The following is a 23,440-nucleotide window of genomic DNA, read 5'->3' on the forward strand; positions in this document are numbered from 1 at the left end:
CCAGGAGTCTCAAGCTACTCTTGCCCTTTGGAGCAGAGCGACCAGGGATTTGGAATTTTGTTCACAGCTGCTCCTTCTGTCAGCCAAATGTAAGCAGTGTGCTGTGGTCAGGATGACTTGTTGGTACAGACCCCAAGGACTTTGACAGTTTGTAAACCCTCTGTGTTTGTCCTTCATCTTCGGAATACGTAGGTCGAATAAAAGAAGTGCCCCCCTGGGTCATATGCAGATGGACAGGCACAAAAGAGTGGCTGTGTGCACTTGTCTCAAGTTCTGCAGTGCTCCCTAACTCGCTCAGAGTGAACGAGGAATATGGTAAATTAACTCCTTCTCTGGGCATCGAGGGCTCACTTGTGGCCAGGAGATAAGGTGAGCGCAGCACACACCCACGCCTGCCCTTTTCTCTGAGTGATAATGGGTTATCTGGGATACCTGCCTGGTGGAGGGGGATGGTCTCACAGGGACACACAGCCCTGAGTGTAAATAAAGAAAATGAAGTAAGTGTTTTCATTCTTAAAAAAATGGTCTCATCAGAAACTGGTTTGAAATTCATTTGGTTAAATGGGAGCCTCCTAGAAATCAGATGGGGAAAGAACTTGCTAATATCAAGCCCTGCACTGCATGTTCCCTGCAGCAGCTAACTGAGGTCCTCTTCCCCGTGGGTTTGAGCCTCACTGTCTCAGGGGACACCCTGAGGGTAACAAGTGTTTGCAGAAACTGCACCAACGTTGCAAGGCCGTCAGAAAAGAGCAGTTGCAGAATTCCTCCCTTGTCACCGTGGATTTTTACCCGGTTTGGCAGCAGTAGCTGTCTTCTCCAGAGCAGACTCCTTGTAGGTCCTTGCCCTCCCGCGTCACAGCTGCCTTCCCACCACTCATCCAGGGCGATCCAGTAACACCATGGTCGGCGCTGGGAAGGGCCTGCCCTGCCATGAATTTGTCTGTTTGGTTGATGAGATGAGGAAGCCCAGGTGAGGCCAGGCAGCTCTCCGAAGGGTCTGTTGACCACAGGTTCAGGTCTGTTAAGTGAGTAACTTGGAGTCTCACTGATGAGATTTGGGAAAGGAAGGACAAGCACTGGTTGTATGTTTCTTCTAATTTAATCAGCTCTTTTCTTGCCTTCCCCTCTGCCATACCGGGTGGCTTAAAGATCTCTGTTGTGCTTGAGTGACAGGCTGTGTCGATATGTAGTTGCTTAGTAAGTTCATTAACCTGCAGCTAAATCCAGGCAATGGCTAACTCGAGCTGTTTTTATATTTAAGCAAACTGCATCTAATCTTTCCAATGTATTTTGCTGAGCATGTAATTAAATAAGCATGACCCTGCAGTCTTTGTTGTGAATGCTTCTGTTTCATAATTGTGATGATCTGAGAGATGTAATTAAGGGGTTTTTAATTTTCCCTAATTGGTGGTACTCCAGGTACAGCAATTTTGTCACAATTTACAATACTTTAAAATCAAGTTAAAATATATCTGTATTTGGAGGGATATTCTGGGGATATGTTTTTTGAAAATTGTAATGACTTCTGTTCCTGCTCTTCAAGGTTCTCGGATGTCATCCTGGCAACAATTTTGGCTACCAAGTCAGATATGTGTGGCAAAAAGTTTGAACTGAAGATTGATAATGTTCGCTTCGTTGGCCATCCCACGTTGCTTCAGCATGCCCTTGGGCAGGTACGGTACGAGGTCTGCTCTGGGCACCTGCCTTCTTTACAAACTGGCTGCTTTAGTTAGGGAACTTAGAATTAAGAATGTGCGTGTTGGCTTTTGATCCTGTTTTTACTTCCTGACATTCAAAGCTGTCTGTTACTTCCTTCCAGATAAACACAACGAGTGGCAAACTGAGGGAGCTGTGTCAGTGATTCACTGAAAGCCCCTTCTGGTTACTGTAGGAAAGCAGTGTTGGAAAAGAGAAGTAATACTGAGCAGTCCGGCTCAAAAAGCTGTTTCTCACTACTTTAGTTATTGCAAGTTGAGATTTTTAGCACCTCTAATTAGTATGGCAGTTAAAAAAACCCCAAACCCAAAGCCTCCACAAATACTAGAAGCCGTGTTAAGCCTTGTTTGGCTTTTAACCCTCACTGGTGCTGAAGATGATTCCCAAGGCTTGGCTGGAATGGGTAGGGTGTTGGAAGAGGTTTTAAATTTTCTTGTGGATGAAGTTGAGCTGCCCTTTGCATTGAGACCTTGCTCCCTAGCCTGTGTTATAACTGCTTGGAATGAAGGCCTTTGCCACCTAGGCTAAGAAAAAAGATCCTGCTTAAATCTGGGAAAGAATTTACATGCTTCTCTGTGCAAAATATTTCCTGTTTCGTTCCTTCTTCTTGGTAGACTGAGGATGAGTTCGGCTTTGGTAATTTCTGAATCCACCGCTGATCGCTGTCCCTGAACTGCTTTGGTCTCATTTTTCATCAGATTTACTAAGTTGTTCATTTTTTCAGGAGAAGAAATCTGCTTGCCAACTTTATCATCCTTCCTATCTATAATGAGAGGTGCAAACAGATTGTTGGCAGCTGCTGCTTGATATTTAGAGGACCAGTCTGCTCTAATCCAAGTGAGGAACTGGCCTCAAGCATCAAGATGCTAGTGTTCCGCTTTCGAAACTCAGTTGTGAGCCTACGAGAAATGTGACGGAGGATCACCGAGACTCAGTCCTCAAATGTTTAATCTGTTTTGGAACACAGAATTCAAGTGTCCCCAAGCTATTCAAGTCCATCAGCGTCCCCAGTATTTGTTTTTGCGTTTTTTCACCACGTGTTATTATACGTTCTTGCCACTTTCCAGTCAGTTTTATCCTAAGTGCTGAAATGTCTTTTCATTTTCCATTTGTCTAAATAAAAATGCAACTGGCTAAATAAACAAAGCTATGAAGTGCTTTAGACGCTTCTTTTGTTACTTCTTGTAGGATCTTCTTTTGGGTGTGTCTTATCACCCCATTAGGCACCCTAGAACTTTCTAGTGTTCAGAATCTTTTAGACATGGGAGCCATCTCTGCTCGTTCTTTGAGTCTAAATGTGGGACCTTTTGCAGTTCGGAGGAAGCTCCATGGAGCTCCTTTCCCACGGAGCAAAAGCAGTGACTGGAGTAACCTGCCAGCGTCTGGTTTGGGTTTCTTCAGAGTTGCTACTGCACTAAGTTAATCCTCGGGACAGCTCAGCAAATTCTTACTCGGGTGAGATTCGGGAGTTACAAGAGCACGAACATCTAACCCTTTGTACCAGACAGCCTTTTATGTAGCAGTATCCTGAATTCTTCAAATTCCTTCAGCATTTTCTCTTCCAGCTTAGTCTTTTCTTCTTTTTTTTCTGGACAAGAGGTGATATGAAATCTAGCCTGCATCCCAGCTGATGCTAGTGGTGGTTCTTTGATTTTGAGGAAGAAACAGGACGAGTCCCTAAAATGCTTTTGAGCCCTTATTGAAGTTCACAAGACATCTTGGAACCTCTAACTCCGAAACAAATAAACACAGTAAATTGGCTTTACTACCCTCCCATCACTGCCTTTTTGAACTTCACTTCCACTTAAGAAAAAAACCACAAATGTATGTGCTGCTTCTGTGAGCTCCTCTAATTTTTAAGACTACTGAGTGAAAGCACACAGATTTTGGAGTTCCTTGCTGAGCAGTTTGTGCTGGTGCTTGGGACCTGCCAGGAAGGGTGGATGGAGCTCTGCTTTTGCCAGCTGCTCTGCCCTGTCTCAGGTGCTGCGTTAGCTGTGTATGCACCTACGTTGAGTAGAATATTTGGTTCCCTGGGTGCTTTTTTTGGCCTGGCACGTTAGAGCTCTTCTGCCTTGGGGCTGGAGGTGTGTTCGGTGGGGAGCTTTGGGGGTGGCAGCAACGTCCTCTGGATTTTGTGCTCCACCTTGTGGCGATGGTTGCTGTAGAGTAAATGTGACACTTTAATAAGGAAATTTTATTTTTCACAAAAAAGAAAGTTTTATTTTTCACGAGTCAAATCTGATGGTGTGGTTTGATTTGTCTGCTCTCTTGGAAAACTTGCTATTTGACTGAGTTAGGCCTTTTTTTTTTCCGCTTTGTTACTGGATCCAACTGACACTAGCCTATGGGATTTTTTTAAAAAATATTTTTCAGGTATCCAAAACTGATCCCTCACCGAAAAGAGAGATGCCCACTATGATTCTCTTCAACGTGGTGTTTGCACTAAGGGTAAGGACTATCTTCATTCCATCTGACAGGCTCATGTTCCAGTCATCTCTTGTAAAACATTCACTGGGATATTTTAATTTGAAACAACAAACCTAAACAATGTCGAATATGACACTGGTAAGTGGGGAAGTTTCCTAGCACAGCAGAAGACAGGAACAGTTGTTCTTTTCAGGACATTTTCTAGAGTTTTTGGTTTTATATACCCAGAGCTCAAAGGCGAGCAAGAAACCACTTTACAAAATAGATCTAAACTCAGTTGCATGCCCTGCGCGTGTCTTTGTCTCCTGTTATTAGTGCGGGGGTGATCTGCTGGCCGTTTTCTAGACCTTGCGATTGCGGTGTGTCCAGCTAAGCTGTGCAGGAAGGCTCTGACTATCCTGCCTGTCAGATGCAGCTCTCTGTCCGTGACTGCCCTTCTCCTGCCCTGGGCAGGACCAGATCCTCACAGCTGTGCTGGTGCATTGCCGAGCCCGTGGGACTCCCTGGAGTTCGGACCGTGGTGGCTGGTTCTGCTCCAGAGGCAGAGAGCGGCTCGTGCTTGACCGGCCTTTGGAGGTGCCCACCGTGGGCTTGGTCAGCCCAGCCTGCTGAGTGCAGAGTCAGTCAGAAACCTACTGTGGCTCAGGCCAGCGCTGTTTTAAGTCCTTACTCCTGCTGCCTGGTAGAGACGTGTGCCTTTGCTCAGTGCCTTTAGGCTTTTTTTTAATAATTGAATGGGCAGTGTTTGAAAGCTGCCTCCTCTTGGCAATGAGATCATTGTAAAGGGAGAGTGTCAGGGAGCAGCAGCTGTGGCATTCTAAATGAGAACAAGGTACAAGTGAAGAATAGGTGGGTTTTGACACTCAGCAAGAACCTGGAACAAATATGTAATGTTTTCTTGGAATTTTTTTCAGGCCTACTCTATTGCCTAGATATTAGTGTCTGTATAAAGGGATCCTGACTTGGCTCATTAGGTAGTATAAAACCCTAGAAATCTCATTAGGTTTGAGCATTATTTAGTTTCTGAGCTCTGGCTTTCTCTTTCCAGCCCACAGGTTGCCTCTGTGGAGCCATCATATTATATTTGTGGCATGTACACATAGGAAGAAATGTTTTAAAAACAGGAGGAGTTGGAGTAGCTGTCTTTATGGAAGTGGTTGCTTTTTGCTGGACTGGATATAATGTCACGTCCAGCTCCCTGCTTGTGAAATTACTTTTTTTTTTTTTTTTCTTTTTAACACTAGTACTTTTCTTACCTCTGGCTTTCCAGTAATGACTGACATGGACACAGCCACAGTCCAGATGGCCTGTCCTCAGATGAAGAGCAGGGTTTCACACCAGGCAGTAAGTCTGAATCAAGTCTGAATCAATTCAGTCTGAATCTATTCACACCAGCAATCAGTCTGGATCAAGCAAGAAAATTGTTCACTGCGTTCAGCTGGGGTTCCTGTGATTTGGGACATTGTTAGGTGAGGAAGTGCTGAATTTGCGATAGTTCATTTTATGAGTTGATTTCAGGTTTCACACATTTAGAGAGGCATTAGCATCGAGAATTTTGTTGTTCTGGTGTGTTGGTAAAGCACCCCGCTGTGGTTGTAGGTAAGTGTGTGTAGATGGGCATGCAGCCATGAACATTCATGCACATAGAGTCATGTGGCAGCAGAACCAGTGCTCCTTCATTCGCAAAATTACAAGAGTCTGGTGAAGTGCAATGAAGACTTTATCTAGCCCTAGTAGTTATTTTAGAATCTCCTGGGAAAAGTTGCCTTTTTTTTTAATTTTTTTTTTTTTTTACCTTTTGGCACTGTGATGATTCTGATGTAATTGCGTGTGTAATGCAGCACTAAATAGTATTTGCCAAATGCGACATTCTTAGTTCATGGAGAACTGTCAAGTCTCCAGAAAATGCTGTGCAAGAAGCAAGTGGAAATTTTTTCCTTGCCTAGTGCAGTGCCCTGCAGAGGGTGGGTGGAGGCATTCTGAGATAAGGTGTAGAGTCCATCTGCAGTGGGCAGACAGAGCAGGCAAAGTCCCCAGTGCCATAATCAGCACCGATCCTGCTGTGTTTCAGTTTCAGGGTTACCAACGTGTCGTGACTCAGCAAGAACAGTGGACTCTAAAAATGATGACTCATGGTTTGCTAGTTTACACTCCAGGTTATCGCTTGCTAGAACTGTAAATTCCTTTAAATGTCTTAACAAACATGATGCAGCTGCTTACTCAGACTGGAGCCCCCCCTCCCGTCAGCTGTACTTCCACGATAGATTTTTCTAGCACTTTCATTCTGGGACTTGCACGAATGCAATGTTAGTAATAAGCCATATTTGTGAAGTGTTTGGGAACGTAAATCCACATTCATTCTGGTTTGGAATCAGATTGTTGATCATGTGCTGGTAATTCTTACCTCATTACTGTCTTGTTAGTATGTAAGACAAACACCAGTGTAGCAAAGCAGAGCGAATGAGCTGTGTTAAAGGCAGTGCAGTCCTTATACTCCCCTTGAATTTAACCTGAACGTTGTGATATTCTAGCTTTTCAAATAGCCTGACACTTTCTTTTCTCACTGTGCAAGAGTTAATTGTTGGAGTTGGAGTTATTTGGTCTCTCTGCTAGCAGAAAAACAACTGGAAAAAAAAATCCAGATAGGAGTGTTATACTCCAGATTCTGTGTTCATTGGATGCACATAAGACAAGAGATCTCCAAGTCTTTGCCTTTGGACATCTCTGAGCTTCTGCCTTGTTCCTGCTAGAGAAAATTCCATATTTTTTTTTTTCCAGTTGCCAGAGAGGTTGGCTTTTGATATCTACTGAAGATACTTATTTTGACGTCTTATCCATCACTGTAGTTCCATATATATGATTGCGGCTGAATGACTGACCCGTTTGTTTTCTGTGTTGCCTGTAGGCCAATGCAGATCCATCCGTGATAAACTGCTTGCACAACCTCTCCCGAAGAATCGCCATAGTCTTGCAGCATGAGGAGCGCCGCTGCCAATACCTGACCAGGGAGGCCAAGCTGATCTTAGCTATTCAGGATGAAGTGTCTGCCATGTCAGAAAGTGAGTGCTGAGCTTAGCGTCGTGCAGGAGTATGTTTCTCCAGGAGCACCTTTTCAGAAAAGTGCTGATTTTGCCTTCTTAATTCTTTCGTGGCTGAGATCAGTATGGACTAATTTTGGTGCTCTTCAGCATTCTGACAGCTCCTGGCTGCGGTTTGCCTCAGCCAGGATCACTATCCCTATGCAGAGCAATCAGCTTTAGAAGGGAAATAGCTTGTTTACTTGCCTTGCTAGCTCAGTTCCCGGAGGACGTGCACTGAACCATTTGGATCAGCCTGTGGGGTTGCGATGGAAGAACTCATGCCTAGGCTGCTTCTCCCAACCTAGAGCGTGTTTCCCATGCTTTAATGCCCTGTGCTGAGTCACCGCATTTCTGGGGTGGAAGCTTTACACTTATGCATTGTTACCATGGCTAGCAATTAGTTAGAGAACATTTTTATAGGCTGTGCTTCAGAGCAATTTACTACACTAATATGCAGTATTTAAGGTGAACTCTGACAGTGATACATCATCTTGCTGCAAGCATTAAAAATTAAAACTTAACATGTTTAAGAACAAAAGCACTTAAAATCATCACTTGTCAAATTCACAGTTGCGTGTGCTTAACTGAGTTGAGGTTAAGCCAATAATTCACTATTATTATTTTAGCACGTAACTTGAGTTATTGTAAAAGCTTTGAAAGATAATTTTAGATTAAAAAGGTATGGATTCTGTCCCTAAGATACTGGTTGATAGCTAGTGGGGGAAGAGGAAACTCTCTGTGCTTTGAAGTCAGTTGTTTGCTTCCTTGTTTTGAAATTTTCCATAGCCACAGAAGGGCCACAGTCACCTTTCCATCACATCCTCCCCAAATGCAAACTGGCCAGAGATCTCAAAGAGATGTATGACAGGTAAGTGGAATTCTCTTCCTAGCTCATAGTATGCTGTTTAGACTATTATCCACCTCTTTATGCTGTGGACTCACTGAGATTTGGGTTTTAGACCAGATGGAGCAATGTGAAGGCAAGTTGTGGAGCGAAATGTTTACAGAATTGCTGTCCTAATCATTCCCTGGGTCTCCTTTTGGATTTGTTATAGTTCTTAGAAGTTGGTGATGTCTGTCACAGTGTCAAGAATTTTTATTTTCTTATTTAGCACAGAAGCACGTGATGACAAGTGAATTGTAGAATTGCAAAGTGTCATAATGGGAATATCGTATCGCTGTAGGAGGGTTCTAAACCCGCATTTAAGAGAAAAATGCTGCATCTAGCACTGATGGCAAGTCAGATACTGTCCCGGCTTCATTTGGTTCCACTGTGCGTGTCTGGACAGTGGATTTGGGTTAGGTGGTGAGACTTCCAGCAGAATGGAAAGCGTAACATGCTATTTCTTGACTGGATTAAAAGTTCTGGCAGGGATTTCAAAGGAGTGAGGAGTTAGTGTTGAATTTCTACAGAAGCCGGCACCAACCTCCTCCAGCGTACTCCTGCTCTGCTGGCTTGTCAGTGCTGCCTGCTCCTGTGGCTCAGGATGCGCGCTGCGTGAAGGACCTCGACAAAGGGGCACAGAAGGTTTTGGTGGGGAGGAAGATGACGTGCCCCTTGACCAGGGTGTCTGTCAGGGCTTGGGAGAGTTGCTTTGGAGTTCTTCGATTGAGTGCAGAGCACACTGTCTGTTAGACGAACCGTGTATTAGCCTCCCTAGATTGTGGTTCCCTTTCTACAAAGGGAAGAACAGCCTCAATAATTTAATGATTGCAAAACACATTGGAGAACTTGTAGTAAGCTGTTCTTTTTTATGTTCAAGAGCTGTGAATTTCAGCTTGTTTGGAAGGAATGTTGTGCGTTGTTCGATAGAACTCCCACAAAACCTGCACCGGAGTTCAGAATAGGCCACTTCTCATGTAGCCTGTAATTCTAATACTAAACTTCACCTACTGCTTCCTTTTTCTGTTCCTCTGGGGCTATGTATTTGTGACCGGGCAAACCTTGATCTGGTTTCCAAACATTTTAGTGACACAGTGACATCTTGTGGCGTGTCGCTGTGACTGGAGGAACACGCAGCCCCAGCTCCTGGAGCAGCCTGTAGGGCCTGGGGAGGAACAGCCTCACCCCGCAGAAACACGCAGTGCTGCTGCCCCCAGGTGCTGAAAGAGGCAACGTCTCCCTCATTTAGGCGTTTTGAGTGGAAGAGAAGGGGTGCGAGTTATCTTTTGGCACTTCTGCATGGCATTGTCATAAGCAAATGTGGGAATTAAGGTGCTGGTAAAAATATAAAATGTCTGCGCCTTTGGAAAGCTCTTTCTGGAGAGTGGTTAAGCATTGTTGGCAGGCTGGGTAATAAGGTGGAATTCTGCGGTATTTTTCCATTAATGCTTCATATGAGAGAATAAGAAACATGCTTATTACACCTGCAGTCAGATCAGTTGAGAGGGACTGCAACATCTTGCCAGGCAGGCGTAGAATTAAAATGATTTGTGCTAAGGTAGAATAAATGATTTAGAAATAGGAATTTTATTCTGCAACTCCAAGATGAGGAATTCCTGCGTGGCAACAGCCTTAGAGTGAATTCTGTGTCGTCTTTTATGAAATGAGGATTAGTCCACAAGTGACATAGGGCTGCAGAAAAGGCAAATAAACGAGAATTCATAAAAGTTTTATCTGCAAGATAAGAACCAATTCGGCTCAGGATTGTAAAGCGCAATGAGTATTGTACCCAGTTTTGGGCACCATATTTCAAGAAGGATTTAGGTCACTTGGAGTGGAGGAGTGAGAATGACCCGAGAGCAAAGATGGAAAGATTCAGTCTGTTTCTTCTAGAGGAGAAAAGACTTCTGGGAGCGGTAAGCCTTCAAATGCATGCATCCAGTGTGCTGTTTGAACTGTACAGAGATTTAAAACCTGAAAGGACATTGTAGAGAGGTTGGTGCTGTTCTCACCAGTAATTGGTACTAGAACTAGAGGGAATGGCCACAAGCTGCAACAGCGTAGATTTAGATTGGGAGAAAAAATTTCACAGAAAGAGTAGTCGGGCACTGGAACAGGCTGCCCAGGGAAGTGGTTGAGTCACCTTCCCTGGAGGTGTTTAAAGGTCGTTTAGATGTAGTGTTGGGGGATACGGTTTAGGTGTGGACTCTGCACAGTAGGGTTATAGCTTGGACTTGATGATCCCAAGGGTCTTTTCCAACCTGAATGTTTCTGTGATTCTGTGATTTCTGGCGTAGCCTTTGGCACAGGGGAACAGCCGAGTAAAGTGGAGAGAGCGCTTTGAATTGCAGATGGGAACCCAGCTCTCCACCTGAGATTCCCTCAAGCCAGTGTTTCCTAGTGTCTGCTGATTTCTGACTGGAATTGCCTCCTGAGCGAGTTACCTGGGTGGCTCCTGAGGTTCTGCCTGGCCCTCGGTTTCCTGTAGATGGTGCTGAGGCATTTCAGGCAAGACCGGACATGTCCCTTAGCAAGTTTGTTTGTACAAAACCACAAGCGTGTGAATCTTTTTGCAGTTCAAAGTGTCCCTTTGTGTATTTTGAATGAAATGCCTGCGTTTTGTAAGGCAGGAATCAATAGCTAGGTCATCTTGGCTGTAATACTCTTGCTGCTATAATAATGGAATATTATCAAACTGACAGTTTAGGGGTCATCAACATCTAGTTCCTGGAACTGTTTTTTGACTGCAGTGGAGAAAACTGGAATGTTTATTTTTGATTGGTTCAGAAAATAGATTTGAGAGTCTTTGTTCATCTTGTCTCAAACTTCAGCACGCGTGTGGAACAAAACACAATGGCTTTAGGACCAAGAAAGTCCTTTAGCCACTACCTCCAGCACTGACAAATTTCTCAGTGTTACAGTGGGCGACTCTTTTAAGCCAGTGTTCAATTTTGGGAATTAAGACAATTTTCACCAAGTTTTATCTGCAACTGTAAATAATAGGTTAGTTCAATGCTAGCTAACTGCCTGTCTGTTTTTTTCAAACTTCTCTTAGTTTTATGTTGGAATAAAAGTGGAAGTATGAGAGGATTTGGGGGAGGATTAGATTAATACACACAGAGCCTTTATGCATTTTGTGTGGCTGTCCTGTAAAATACTAACCAACTACGGTTAGTTGGTCAAAGGATGCTCAATGTGTCCTTTACAAGGAAATGTGAAATCACGTCAAAGCTCTAAGTAGTCACAACCTCTAGCAAAATAAACTCCAAAGCTGCAAGCTCACCTCCACCAAACTAGAAAATGTATTAATTTCTGATATAAATAGGAGAGACATGAAATGAGGTGTGTATATGTAAAAAGTCCTAACTCTTTTATAAAATACGGGGTGAGATTGTCTTCGTTTTGCCGAGAGGTACGAACAAGAAGGCTGCAGTTAACTGGCCGGCTTCTGGGTTCCCATTTTGGAGTGACTCACAGTCGCTGTTCAGGGCAGAGCAGATAAGTGCGAAAGAGCAGTGATACTTCCAAAAAAATATTTCCCAGCTTCCTGCCTCTCTGGAGACAGCTTCTGTATGTTCAGCAGCCTTCAGCTGATCTCACTTCCCGGAATTAGTCCACAGTCCTGTGAGCCAGAGTAAATACTGAACAACCACAGCATCCTCTGATAAGGAGGTCCATGGCTTAACTAATTTCTGCGTTTCCTTCTATTTCTTATGAACTTTTCTCCTTCTAGTATCATGAGATATCTCAGAGGTCTCTTAGGATGGAGAGATGTTAAACAGCTTTTTCCTATTTACTTCTCCCTGTCTCAGTTTTAGACTATGCTCCCCCTCACCATGTCTCCCTCAGACTTGCTCATCATGTATTATCTAACCATCAATTTTTTTAAAAACTTGTTGAAACTAAGGTTTCCTGGGATCAAATGGAACGCCTCTGAGGTTTTATTAGCCAGTTACAGCATGGGCAATGAAGCTGGTTTTGCCTAGTTACTCTCGAAGTCTGTGGGAAAAAGGAAAAGTTGCAGCAAGGTCTCTGGATCCCAGCTAACTGATAGAACAGCAGAAGCAGTTCAGTACAGACAGATCGAAAGTAATGCACTGAAGGTCAAACAGCCCTTGTGTAGTACATAACTGCTCTGAAAAAGAGCTTCTGGAATTACAGCTACTAGTTCAGTGCTAACGTCATCTCAGGGAAAAAGCTCAGGATGCAGTGACACTGCAAAAAGCCCCATAAAATGTAAAGAGTGAGTAGAAAGGGAGCAGAGAACAAAGGAGAGTCTTCTGTAAATCGCCGGGGTACCTCCCGCACCTTCGAATCTTTGTGCAATTCTGGGGTTCCTGCCAGGGGTTACTTAAACCCTGTCCCTGAGATTTGTGATGTTCAGTGCAGCCGCATCTTCCCAAACTCTTTGTTCCACAATTTTAGTTGCTTAAGAAGAGTGAAGTAGAACTCGAGCTAGGTGACTCCCTGATACGACTTTGAAAACTTGTTTTCTGGGTATTCTTTCCTGTTGCTGGTTTTTGCTCTTCTGCTCCTGCCCGTAACAGAAGGTGGCTTCTGAGTCTGCTGGTCGCCAGCCAAAGAGCTTGGGGCCAGCTCAGGGAGATTTGTGAGGCTCACAGTAAAAAACTCATGAAACAGATCACTTCACAGGGAATCTTTAAAAATGAAGGCAAATACGGATCCAGACCTCTCTTTCTGAGACTTGACTATATTTCATGTTGAGTGAATTTTTGTGTGTGTACTGGTGAAGTTGTTTAACTCTGGCAGGCTAAGGGCAAGCACACACATTGCTGCTGGAGGATGTTGCGTGTTCCTTGTCAAATTATTAGAGACTTCAATTATTTTCCATCCAAGGAGGGGCAGGTGTAGGAGAAATCGTGGCCATAAAGCTGTAATGAAGGCTTGAAATTATGCAGTTGAATGCAAATGTGGAAGAATTAAGATCCAGATCAGAACTGAAAATCTAGTTTTCTTGTCTTTAATTCTAGGCTCTTGTTGTGTAGCACACTGTAGACAAAATTATGCTGTGGAGAGTGTAATTATGTAATTAAAGCTTCTGCTTTGGTGCGCTTGGACCAAAGAATGAAAGGAACCAACTGTATTTTTTTTGTTGTTTATTTCCTGACTGTTACACTGTGCAGGGAAAATATCCCTGCAAGTGTTTCACGTTTTCATGCATCTCTGCTTCTTTTCAGTTACCTGCTTTAGCAACCCCAGTAGCTTTCAGGTAGTCTCTCAACTCACTTGTGCCGTTCATTTCTTGTCATGTTTTCCCCGGTGAGTATTTGGCCTGGTAGATAGCGTGAGCACCCGCTGCTTCAGCATGCACTTTACCTCCGTGGATTTTGAGAGAATCCGGCTTTATCCGTCAGTGGCTGTATGTTTGGTGGGATCAGCAGTGCTGCTGCAGTTGCAGTGTTGAACGCGAGAAGAACGGAGGAGTTTGCTCTGCTTTGCATATTCCTCCAGGGTTTGGAGCCTCTGGTCAGACGTGAGGTGGTAGCGCCAGGGAGACAGTTCCTTTTGAAAAAGAGAGAAACATGTATAGTGTCTGCTCCATTTGCAGCTTGAAAAATCAGTATTTTTTGGAGGTGAGTGCAAGATTTGAGAGCAAACCCATGGCCTCTGCTTTTGGAAATGTTGTCTGCAGTGAGATTTTCCCTAATAAGCCTGATGATGCACGAGGCAGGACAGGATCGTGTTTGCTCTCCCACCACTCTGTTGTGGTTTGGCGAATAGTTACACCGGCAGCTAAAGCTACCCAGTGTTTTTATTTTAAAGCTGAATTTTCATGTCTCTTTAAACGCTGTATCCAACTAGATGAACTTGCAAAAGAGCAAGGTAGTTTGTGGCCTACGACTGAATGCTCGGTATAAATGTTTAAATCACCACATAAAGAGTTTCCAAGACATGTGTTTGCTCCCAGCCTGTCCCTGACATGTTTTTCAGTCTGTTTTGTTTAGAGGGGAAATTCGTGGGTATTACTGACACAAAAGTCATATTGCAAGTCTCGACACACTTGAATGCGAAATTCAGACTGGAATTTTCAGAGTGCAAACTTTGAAATTCTATTTTAGGTCAAAAAACCTCTCTTTGGAAAGAGATTTAAAATCAAAGGACATGCTGAGAAATTATTCTCTCTGGTGTAGGCAGCATTAGCCGTCGCTTCAGATTGATTTGCAAGTTTGTGAGCCTTCCTAACTCAGTACACGTGAAAAGCTGGGGTGGGCCTTGCCTCTCCCTCCCTACCCAGCCCCTCTGCCTCCAGCAGAGCTGTTCCCCAGCCGGCGTTTCGTGCCTGCAGGCTGGGCAGCGTTGTGAAGGTTTGCAAAGTGGTGCCAGCTCAGCTCCTTAGAGTAAGTTACCCTTATGGTATCTTCACCCATTTCTAAGTAAATATAGTTAGTTACCCACATAGATTTCATCTGTTGTCTAGTTTTATGGACTTGTGTAAAACTACCTGCATGACGTTGGTTGCTCTAATCTCCCAGCTTTATGTTCTGGGTTTTTTTTCAGTAAAAGAGGCTTATAGTTGCTTCAGGCTGAGCGCCAGGGTCAGACTTCATTGTCAGTTCTGTCTGCCCATCACTTCCACTCCAGTCTTGTTGTCTGAAGTCAGCTTAAAGGCTTAGCTTAGTCCTTGTGGCTTCCTAGAATGAAGAAACCACTTTATGAGCCCGTTTGTAATTTCATGTAACAAGCAGGAGCAGGTTAGTGGAAACAAACAACCTAAGCAGAACCGAAGGAGTTTGTTACTGTAGAAATGTGCTGCTCGTAACACCCCTTGCCCAGCACAGACATCTCCTTTTCTTTCTCCTTGGAGAGGAAGATGGACATTGGAGGTGAAAACATGTGCCCAATTCACCTTTGCCCTTCATGGCTGTGGTCTAGGAAATTTTCCAGTGTCTTGCAGCAGATCTTCCAGGAAGTCTTTTAACCTGAGATACTGCTGCAACGTTGAGAGCAGAGGAAGCGGAAGATCAGTGGGCTGGAGTCTTTCAAATCCCCCTGGAGCCTCGTAGGGGATAATGCTCTGTACGTACAAGTTCAGGAAGACCTTGCAGCTAGGAATCAGCTGGTGCTCAGCCAGTCTGGGCATAGACAGGGCGCATTCAGGTTTTTCTTGTCCTGATATGTTTCTGTGCAGGGGTGAGTCTGGACCACTGCTTTCATTTGTTATACCTAGTAAATTCTGTATGTATTTATTTTCTTCTTATTTTAGTCTCTGCACAACGGGGGTGGTCCGTTTACATATCAACAACTGGCTGGAAGTGAGTTTCTGCCTGCCTCACAAAATCCATTACGTTGCCACAAACTTTATACCTCCTGAAGCAATTGAGAGAAGCCTGAAATCTATCAGGTAAGAGCAAGCTCTGTCCTTCGGAGCTGGAGGGACGATGTGACACTCAGCAGTAGCGGTGGTGGGGGCACAGGCTGAGACAGGACTCCCTGAAGCTGGCGCCGTGATGCCGCTGCTACGTGGTGGCGTGAAGCCGCAGTCTTCACCTTAACGCTGGGCGGTTTACTGAGATGATGCTGCAAGAGAGGGCTGCGCTGTTTCCAGTCAGACGAATCCTACTTTCCTCTTAATCTGCCGACCCAGGACTAATTTTGCTTTTAGAAGAAAGACAGCCTAGGCCCTGCGATACCTTATTTCTTGCATTCCATGTTTAAAGCTTTTTACCTGCAAAAGTAACTAACTCTTCCTTTCTTCTGCTCCATTCTGGATTTTAGTAATGCAGATGAGCAGATTTCTCCAGGCTGAGTTGCATGCCAGCACAGTGCAGTCTGATTTCCCTGGTCACTGGAGCCATCCAGTTACCTCTGTCCCCTTTTTATAGGGAGCATCTTACCCTGTGACATAAAAATAAGCTTATTCTGAACCCCCTTACAGCAAAAGAATGTTAGTAGAAGTTGTTTTTTACCAGTAGATTGGCCTCAGGTTTCATGATCTGGGAATATCTAAGCCTTCAGGAAAAGTTCCAGTGTACTGTGCAAATGTATTCTATTTTTCTGCAGGCCATACCATGCCTTATTACTTTTAAATGATGAGAAGTCGTTGCTTAATGAGCTCCCATTGGACTGCTCTCCTGCCCTGGTGAGAGTAATTAAAACTACCTCTGCTGTGAAGAATTTGCAGCAACTGGCTCAAGATGCTGACTTGGCATTGCTGCAGGTACGGGGAACTCTCAGCGGCACCTGAAATTCTTTTAAATCACGAGGTGTTTTCTTTCTGTGTGCCAGTGGGTTTCTGTGGTCCGTGAGCATGTTGAGTCTCTCAGTGTGAGCAGAGAAAGCACCAGCCTTAGAGCATGGGGAAAGACTGGAAAACAGAAAGACAGAGGGTCCATCGACAATGCTCGACAGTCGTGCAGCCACATCCAAATCGCAGATTGCTGTGGGGCAGCAGCAGTGCCTGGAGGTCTCTAGTCCACACCGCGCCTCAGAGCAAGTCCATTATCCTGCTCTGGCAGGGGGCTGGACTAGATGATCTTTTGAGGTCCCTTCCAACCCCCAACATTCTGTGATTCTGTGATTAAGGCCGGCTGCGCGGAAACTTGTCCGTTCTGTCCCTGAATACCTCCAGGGATGCCTCCTCTCTGGGCCCCAGCCTAGCATTGACCAGCATCTTTTCTCATATCTAATGGGAGTTTCCCATCTTCCGCCTTGTGTGTGTTGCCTCCCGTTCCATCCCTGTGCTCCTCTGAGAAGAGAGACTCTGTCTTCTCTGTGCCTTTCCGTTGGGTAGGTAGAACCAGAACAAACAGAACTGCTGGATTACACCACAGTGGTCTGTCTTGGTTCTGTCACCTTGATGTCTGTGTGCAAAGGGAGGCACCCAGAGCACGAGTGGAAGGTTACAGCTGCCGTGACCAAACACGTTCCTTCCCCTGGATCTGCCAAGATGTTTTCTGCTGAAGACCTCTGTGCAAACCTACCTATCGATCTCCCGTAGCACGTTAGTGCACGGGCTTTGCAGAGTCGCAGGAAGAAGCTCCAGTTTAAACTTGGGCAAAAATTTTGAGGCAGTCTCTCGCAGCCAGTAGCTCTTTCCAAATGCCTTTCCAGTACCAACAACCAGATTTCAGATCTGAATTGCTGGCGGTGCTGGGCTGAGCCTTTGAAAGGAGAGTTTGTGCGAGTGGAGGGACTGAGCCTCTGGCAATCCCGTGCGACATGAGGCCGTGGAGAGACCGCTGGGGATGACTGTGGTCGTCGTGGCCCTTGGCTTGTCGGGCCTGACGATGTTATTAGATGATAAGGGGGAGGGAAGAGCCCACTCCGTGCTTCTCAGGGTTGATTCGGACCCGGGGACGCAATCTGTGCTCGGTGTCAGAGGGCATCAGCTCAGATACTCCTAATTGTAGGTCCACACCTTCTCTTACTCAGAGGGAAAGCTCCTGTTTTCCTTCCAGGTCTGCTTACGGTGATCTGTGGTGTTACTTGGCGTTATATAGCTATGGGATGAACTCTGGAAATTCCCTACTGCTTCTGTAGTTTTGTTCTCCACAAAAAAGCAAAGTTAAATGCATATAATGATGCAGGCTGGATTTTATGTCTCATAGATGCTATTTATGTGGCTGTTGCAGAGGCATTAACAACCACTGACTTGTTTAACACATTAAAATACATCATGTAACTCATTACTGAAATACCTAAATGCATTAAACAGGCAGTGTTGGTTTCCTTTGTTTGTGTCATAGTAGAGGATGATTCTTTCGTTTTATTTTTCATGTATAACACTTAATGCATTTTGTGCAGAAACAAAAATATTTTCGGGGGGCATGAAAAGTAACTAAAGTTCTGTTGATAATGTATGAAGAAGTTCTTTTAAGGCAGGAAATACTAAGTTGCTTCAAAATGTGAAGCAAACCCCTGGGAATTCATAACATTGACAAATGCTTTTTGATGTGCCACATGTTATATTAAGCTGCGAGTTTATTCCAAAGGCAGGGTGAAAGGATGGAACATTTTTCTTTCGTTTCAGCTCAGACATGACTCTTCTGTGATTGTGTGGAACCCTTGCTGAGAGTTTTAAGTTTTCCTTTTCTCCCCTAATTTTTCCATGTTTTCTCAACGCAGGTTTTCCAGCTTGCTGCACATCTCGTTTACTGGGGAAAAGCAATTATTATTTATCCGCTGTGTGAAAACAATGTCTACATGCTTTCTCCAAACGCCAGCGTCTGCCTGTAAGTAGAAGGAAACTGCGTGATGGTAGCAATAAAGGGGTGACAAGTGCAGATAAGGTTTCCTTCCCTGTTTTCCTGGGTACAGAGTGAGATCTTTCCTCACGCGTGGATTCCTTGACGTTGGACAAAACACAAAGCATTACATGTGCAAATGTCCAAAGGAGGAGCATCGCAGCAGATCAATATCCTTCTGTAGTGACATGAGATTTGAAAGCAATAGTTACCCTGTGAGGCTACTTTTAGTATTTTTTAGTATTTTTTAGCACACTTGCTCACTGAATGTCCGTATCAGAAAAGGTATATGAGCCTGAACCAAAACCTTGATGATGAAGTCAGCTAACTGAGTGTTTCATAGGACTATCTGTGTATCTGGCACACAGCATCACGTGAAACTAATCCCAAGTCAGACAGTCAGGCTTGTGTTGCTGTGGCTGTTGCACCGTTTCATCTGATGACGTTTCGTACCGATGTGCCCTCTCACAGACAGAAGGCAACGCGGCCGTTTTGAGAGCAGGCAGCGGCAGTGCAGGGAAGGTGTGGGGGCAGCGGTGGGTGGTTGTGCTCTGCTGAAGACTGGCAGCCCTTTCTGTGTTGGATTTAGTGAGGTTTTTAGAATCTGTCTTGGAACTTGGTTATAGGAAGATTGCTTTAAATCAGAACTTTAAATCAAAACTTCTGTGATGGAAGTATAAAAATAGGGCTGGAAGGCACCTTGAGATCATTCAGAAACAACATGGCAGTGCTGTTCCTGAAGACCTTTTTAGATGGGAATCCTAAGACAGGCAGTTTTCTGTGTATTTAACTTGAATCTCCTTTACTTCTGATCAGTCATACTGCTTGTTCTGTCAGCATAGGCAGGGAGAACAGCCATAGCTGCAGCTTCATTTTGCATATTCAGAGTACTGCATGTATATCCTGCCCGTGCCTGTCTTCTCTGACTGCCCAGGCCCTGTTCCTTTAATCAGAGACCATGCAGGTGTAGGCTTTTTATCATTTTTGTTTTTCTTCTCTGGATTCCCTCCACACCTTGAATTATGTACCGGAGCTGAATGTAAGGCCAAGGTGAAAATGCGTATGCTTCTGGGTTACCTCTGCAGGACACAACATGCCGTAAACTATCCTTAAGGGTTTTCTAGATCACAAAGAATGTTTCATTTGCAAATTGCGCTTCTTTTTAAAAGGATAGATGTTATGCTGACCGTCAGTATAGAACTGATTTCTGCCTTTACCTCTCTTCTGCAGTTATTCTCCGTTAGCAGATGCGTTTTCTTGTCAGTTCCGAGGCCACAACCTACCGTCGATGCTTTCCAAGTTCTCCCTCCCCGTGTCACTCTCAGAGTTCAAGAACCCACTCGCGCCGCCCGTTCAGGAGGTGAGATGGGGCGTGTACAAGAGCTCTCCGGCTAGTGAGGATGTGGGATGATATTGCTTCTGGAGCACCTAGTCAGGAACCTGCTATTGCAGGTTTACAAGTTGCCAGTTACTGTGTTTCCAACCATATGATTTGTAGTTTCACATCCATATGCCAAAAAGCTGTGGGGATGTTCATAGTGAGGCTCTGTGGGTGCTCTGTGCACAACTTTAAAAAAAGAAAAATCAGAATATTTCTTTTCCTTGAGTGACAGAGTAGAGAAAACTGAAGCTCCATTTGGTCCGTTGAAAACTGTCATAAATTAGTAGGGCTGTGGAATCCTCACAATCACATTTAATTTTAGTGCATTGCATCTGGTTTAAGTTCACAATCTGGTTTGAAAAGCAAACTGTCTATTCACTTAGCTTTTGCTATGAAACTGGAATTGTTTAAAGGCTGTTAGAGGAAGTGTACTCAGCAGTGTACTCAACAGAATTCCATGTGTTACAGCATTAGCATTTTAATGTTCAGATTTGGGATAATAACACACGGATTTGGGATTTGTGAGCTGTTTTGCTTACGTGCAGATCATGGCTTGCAGCATTTCTGGGAGCTGGTGAAATGCAAGAAAAGAGCTCAATAATGTGAGGTCTCCTGGGTGACGCTGTTATTATTCCCCAATGAAGAAACTGGGACCTCTGAACACAGCTTATCGTGGCAAAGGAAGCATAGGCAGATTTTTTTAGCTGTTTTTTGTGTTGCTTTCTAGCCTTTATACTTGGATGACTTGCTGGCTACATGAATTTAGCCCCTGTTCACACTCCTGGAAGATTAACATCAAATGCGCGGACGGGCACAATTCTGAGAGAAGAATTTGTTGTAATTACAGGTTGGCAGAGATTATGATCAAAGATAAAGATAAGTAACGATGTAGCGTCTGGTCCTAACAGTATGTGCTGGTCAGCTGCCACCTTGGGAGGCATGGGAGAGCAGTTTTACTGCTTTGTCAGTACTTCACTTGTAGCTACAGACAAATCAGTGTCCTGAAAATTGAGGCTGAATTAATGGCACTGATTTTATTCAAGCTGCAGTACCTTCAGGAGGCATTTGTATTCACAGTACTTCTTTTGAAATTAATTACTTGCTTTAATACTTCTTCAGCATTTCTGGTTGTTCTCAGATGTCCTGCTTTCGTTTAAAATACACAAATAGTGTCTGTTTGCCAGAGCTCTTTTAGAGCCTTCTCTCTGGTGCTCACCTGTCTGTGATGGGGTCCTGAAGATCAACAGCACGGCTTGTTTCCATCATCCTTTCCGTGTGTGGAAAAATGAAGGATGATGCTGTGAAAAGCTACAGAAGTGCCTTCTACGCTCTGAAAAGGGGGGGTGAAAACTGTGGTTGCAGAAGGCTCAGGGCCATGTTGGCAAGACACGCATGTGGAGACGGAGAGCACCACTGGTGGGCTGCTTGGAATCACGGCAGACTTCTTTTTTGTGAAGCTAAGCGTGGCAGTTCTTGGGGAATTTTAGACTACAGAGAGTTTTTAAATGTTTTCATACCCGTGCATTTTCTTCTGCTGTGATTTACCTGTGCGGAGCTCTTCGTATTAATGTTTTGTTAGGCGCTAGCTTTTTAAGAGAGATTAATCCAGCCCCTTTCCTGAAGTGGTCAGGCTTCAGTTGTAATTAGCAGAGATCTGGTCGATAGAGCAATTAATCTGGTAACATGTGAGTAGATTTTTGTTCCGCTGTGCAGTTGATAAAAGATCTTGTACTCTGAACTGTAAATATTGTCAAATCACATTTGCTTTGCCTTTGGGAAAAAATTAACAAAGTTGGGACCTTTCGCTTTCTTTGTGTACCTGCGGTGGAATGGGGCGGGTTCTTTGAAGATTTTCGGTAGTAGCGTGTTACCTTGTGATTTTCATCATGCTGACTGTACTGTCTCTGTGTTTCTGAAGGTCATCGGTGCTAGAAGGTCAGTACTGTGGGAAGGGCTGTATTTTCTGCAGAAACTGTTACGGTCTCATGGCATCCATCCCATTTGATTCTTTTCTTAAGCGTGGGATTGGCTCCGTCCTTTTGGGATGTGCTTCTGGGTGGGCAGGGAGTACGGAAGGCATTAATAAAAAGTCCAAGATGCAAAATAGGGAAGCTGTTAGAAAGCTCTTCCTCCTGTTTTTATACAAAGTTGTACTGCTTGGTTTGAAAGAGGATGGAAGTTATTTTTGTTTGCTTTCTGTTACATGGGTGGAATTGCTCCATCCCTTTGGGTAGATTAAAAAAAAAAGTGATGTTGGCATCTTTATACTTGGGGTGCTGTGACACTTTTTGGCTGGCGGGAGGTACAAGCATCCTGCAATACCCTGAGCAAGGACAAGGACGAGACTGGCTTGAAAGCTGGTGTGCGTGTCTGCGTTCTGCTTTTGGTGTCTGTCTGTCAGGTGGTTTGGAGACGCACAGTCAGCGGCGTCTGCCAGGGCTGGCAGCGCTCTCAGCCGTGCCCCGTGCTAGAGGCAGGAATTCTTCCTGAGCCTGTCACCTTGATCTCTTTTGTTATCTTGGATGACGAGCACTGTGTTGCAGTTGAACTCCGTGGTGGCTCTATATCTGTCAGCGGTCTTGTGCTTAAAATTCAAAGAGATTTTGTTTTTCGTGTGGTGATCTCTATTCTAGCTTCCCTTTCCCCGGGTTTAACCTGCCTTGCTTGCGTAACAGCATTGCAGCAGCGTGAGGCTGAGCCTATGCCTACGGCTCAGCTGATCTGACGATACCTTGGTGCTGCTGAGAGGAGGCCTTGGTTTCCCCTCCCGCTCTCAGGTGTGTGCACACGCGCCTTCCTCCTTTCCCGCTTCCCTTTGGGCTGGAGCTCTGGCTCCGGTTCAACTTGACTCCATGCACTTCACTTGCTGCAGCTGCACTAGTTTTCTGCCAGGTTCGCAGGTGGAATCGGCTCAGGGAGGGAGCCAGCACGCTCCACGGCTGGCTCAGAACGAGAGGGGCGCTGCTGCAGCTGGGGACACGAGTGAGGAAAGCAGCAGCTGTTTCCTCATTTTCATGGTTGTGAGTTGTCTCCACTGTGCCCTGTGGTGTCGCCCAGACTTGCAGCACTCCAGTGCAGCCTGGGACTGTCCTCAACAGCAACCACTTTAGCTCATCCTTCCTTTTAGTGTTTTTTGCTGGAAAAGACCCAGTTTGCATGTCCTCTACCCTGACCAAAAGAAGCTGTCCTGCCTTCTGCTGCCTGCGACTGTTGGTTTCTGTCCCTGCACTCTCCTCTCGCGTGTGGCACAGCCTTGATGTGACCGCAGGGCGCACCAGGGTGGAGTTCCAGCGGTGTTCAGTGTGCTGCACGCCCCTTCAGAACCTCCTGTGGAAGCACAGAAGCACTTGGTGACCTAAAACCTTTAGGTCAGGACACATCCACGGAGAGACTGTGTGTGCTAGGCACTGCACATGGGAATGTTTAACTGGCTTTCCAAGCGCAAGTTGGAAGTCAACGTTTCTTCACCCAGCTACTCTGCGCTGAGTTTCTTTGCAAAGCAAGAAAAAGGGATAGTGCTTGTGGCTTCCCTTCGTCTGTGCGTTACGGCCTCAGCTAGTTCATCTGCTTCGGAAGAACCTACAACATCTGTACCCTGTGTTGAGGAGCAAACGTGGAGGAGCAGGAGAGATATTTGCGCCCTTAAGGTAGAAGGAGTGTGAACTAAAAGGTGAATTAGACATCCCATTTCCTCCCTTCACTAAAGTAGCTCTTTATCTTAATACACATTATTAATATTGTAGTT

The 23,440-nt window shown here is 44.8% G+C and overlaps 1 protein-coding gene across 3 annotated transcripts in view; it reads left to right on the top strand.

Moving 5' to 3' along the window:
- NPRL3 (nitrogen permease regulator-like 3 (S. cerevisiae)) overlaps positions 1–23,440 on the top strand; it is a 41,793-nt gene that overhangs the window by 7,197 nt on the left and 11,156 nt on the right. For 2 of the 3 annotated variants that reach the window (XM_009876112.1, XM_009876113.1), the window contains 8 exons: positions 1,544–1,673; positions 4,093–4,167; positions 7,052–7,205; positions 8,013–8,094; positions 15,335–15,472; positions 16,132–16,288; positions 18,196–18,302; positions 19,545–19,674. In XM_009876112.1, the coding sequence (XP_009874414.1) occupies positions 1,590–1,673; positions 4,093–4,167; positions 7,052–7,205; positions 8,013–8,094; positions 15,335–15,472; positions 16,132–16,288; positions 18,196–18,302; positions 19,545–19,674 (927 nt within the window). In that variant the 5' untranslated portion in view covers positions 1,544–1,589. The remainder of the gene's footprint in view (positions 1–1,543; positions 1,674–4,092; positions 4,168–7,051; positions 7,206–8,012; positions 8,095–15,334; positions 15,473–16,131; positions 16,289–18,195; positions 18,303–19,544; positions 19,675–23,440) is intronic. The other variant, XM_009876114.1, reaches the window with a different exon arrangement.

This window comes from Apaloderma vittatum, unplaced genomic scaffold (assembly GCF_000703405.1).
Source record: "Apaloderma vittatum isolate BGI_N311 unplaced genomic scaffold, ASM70340v1 scaffold29139, whole genome shotgun sequence".
Lineage (NCBI taxonomy): Eukaryota > Metazoa > Chordata > Aves > Trogoniformes > Trogonidae > Apaloderma > Apaloderma vittatum.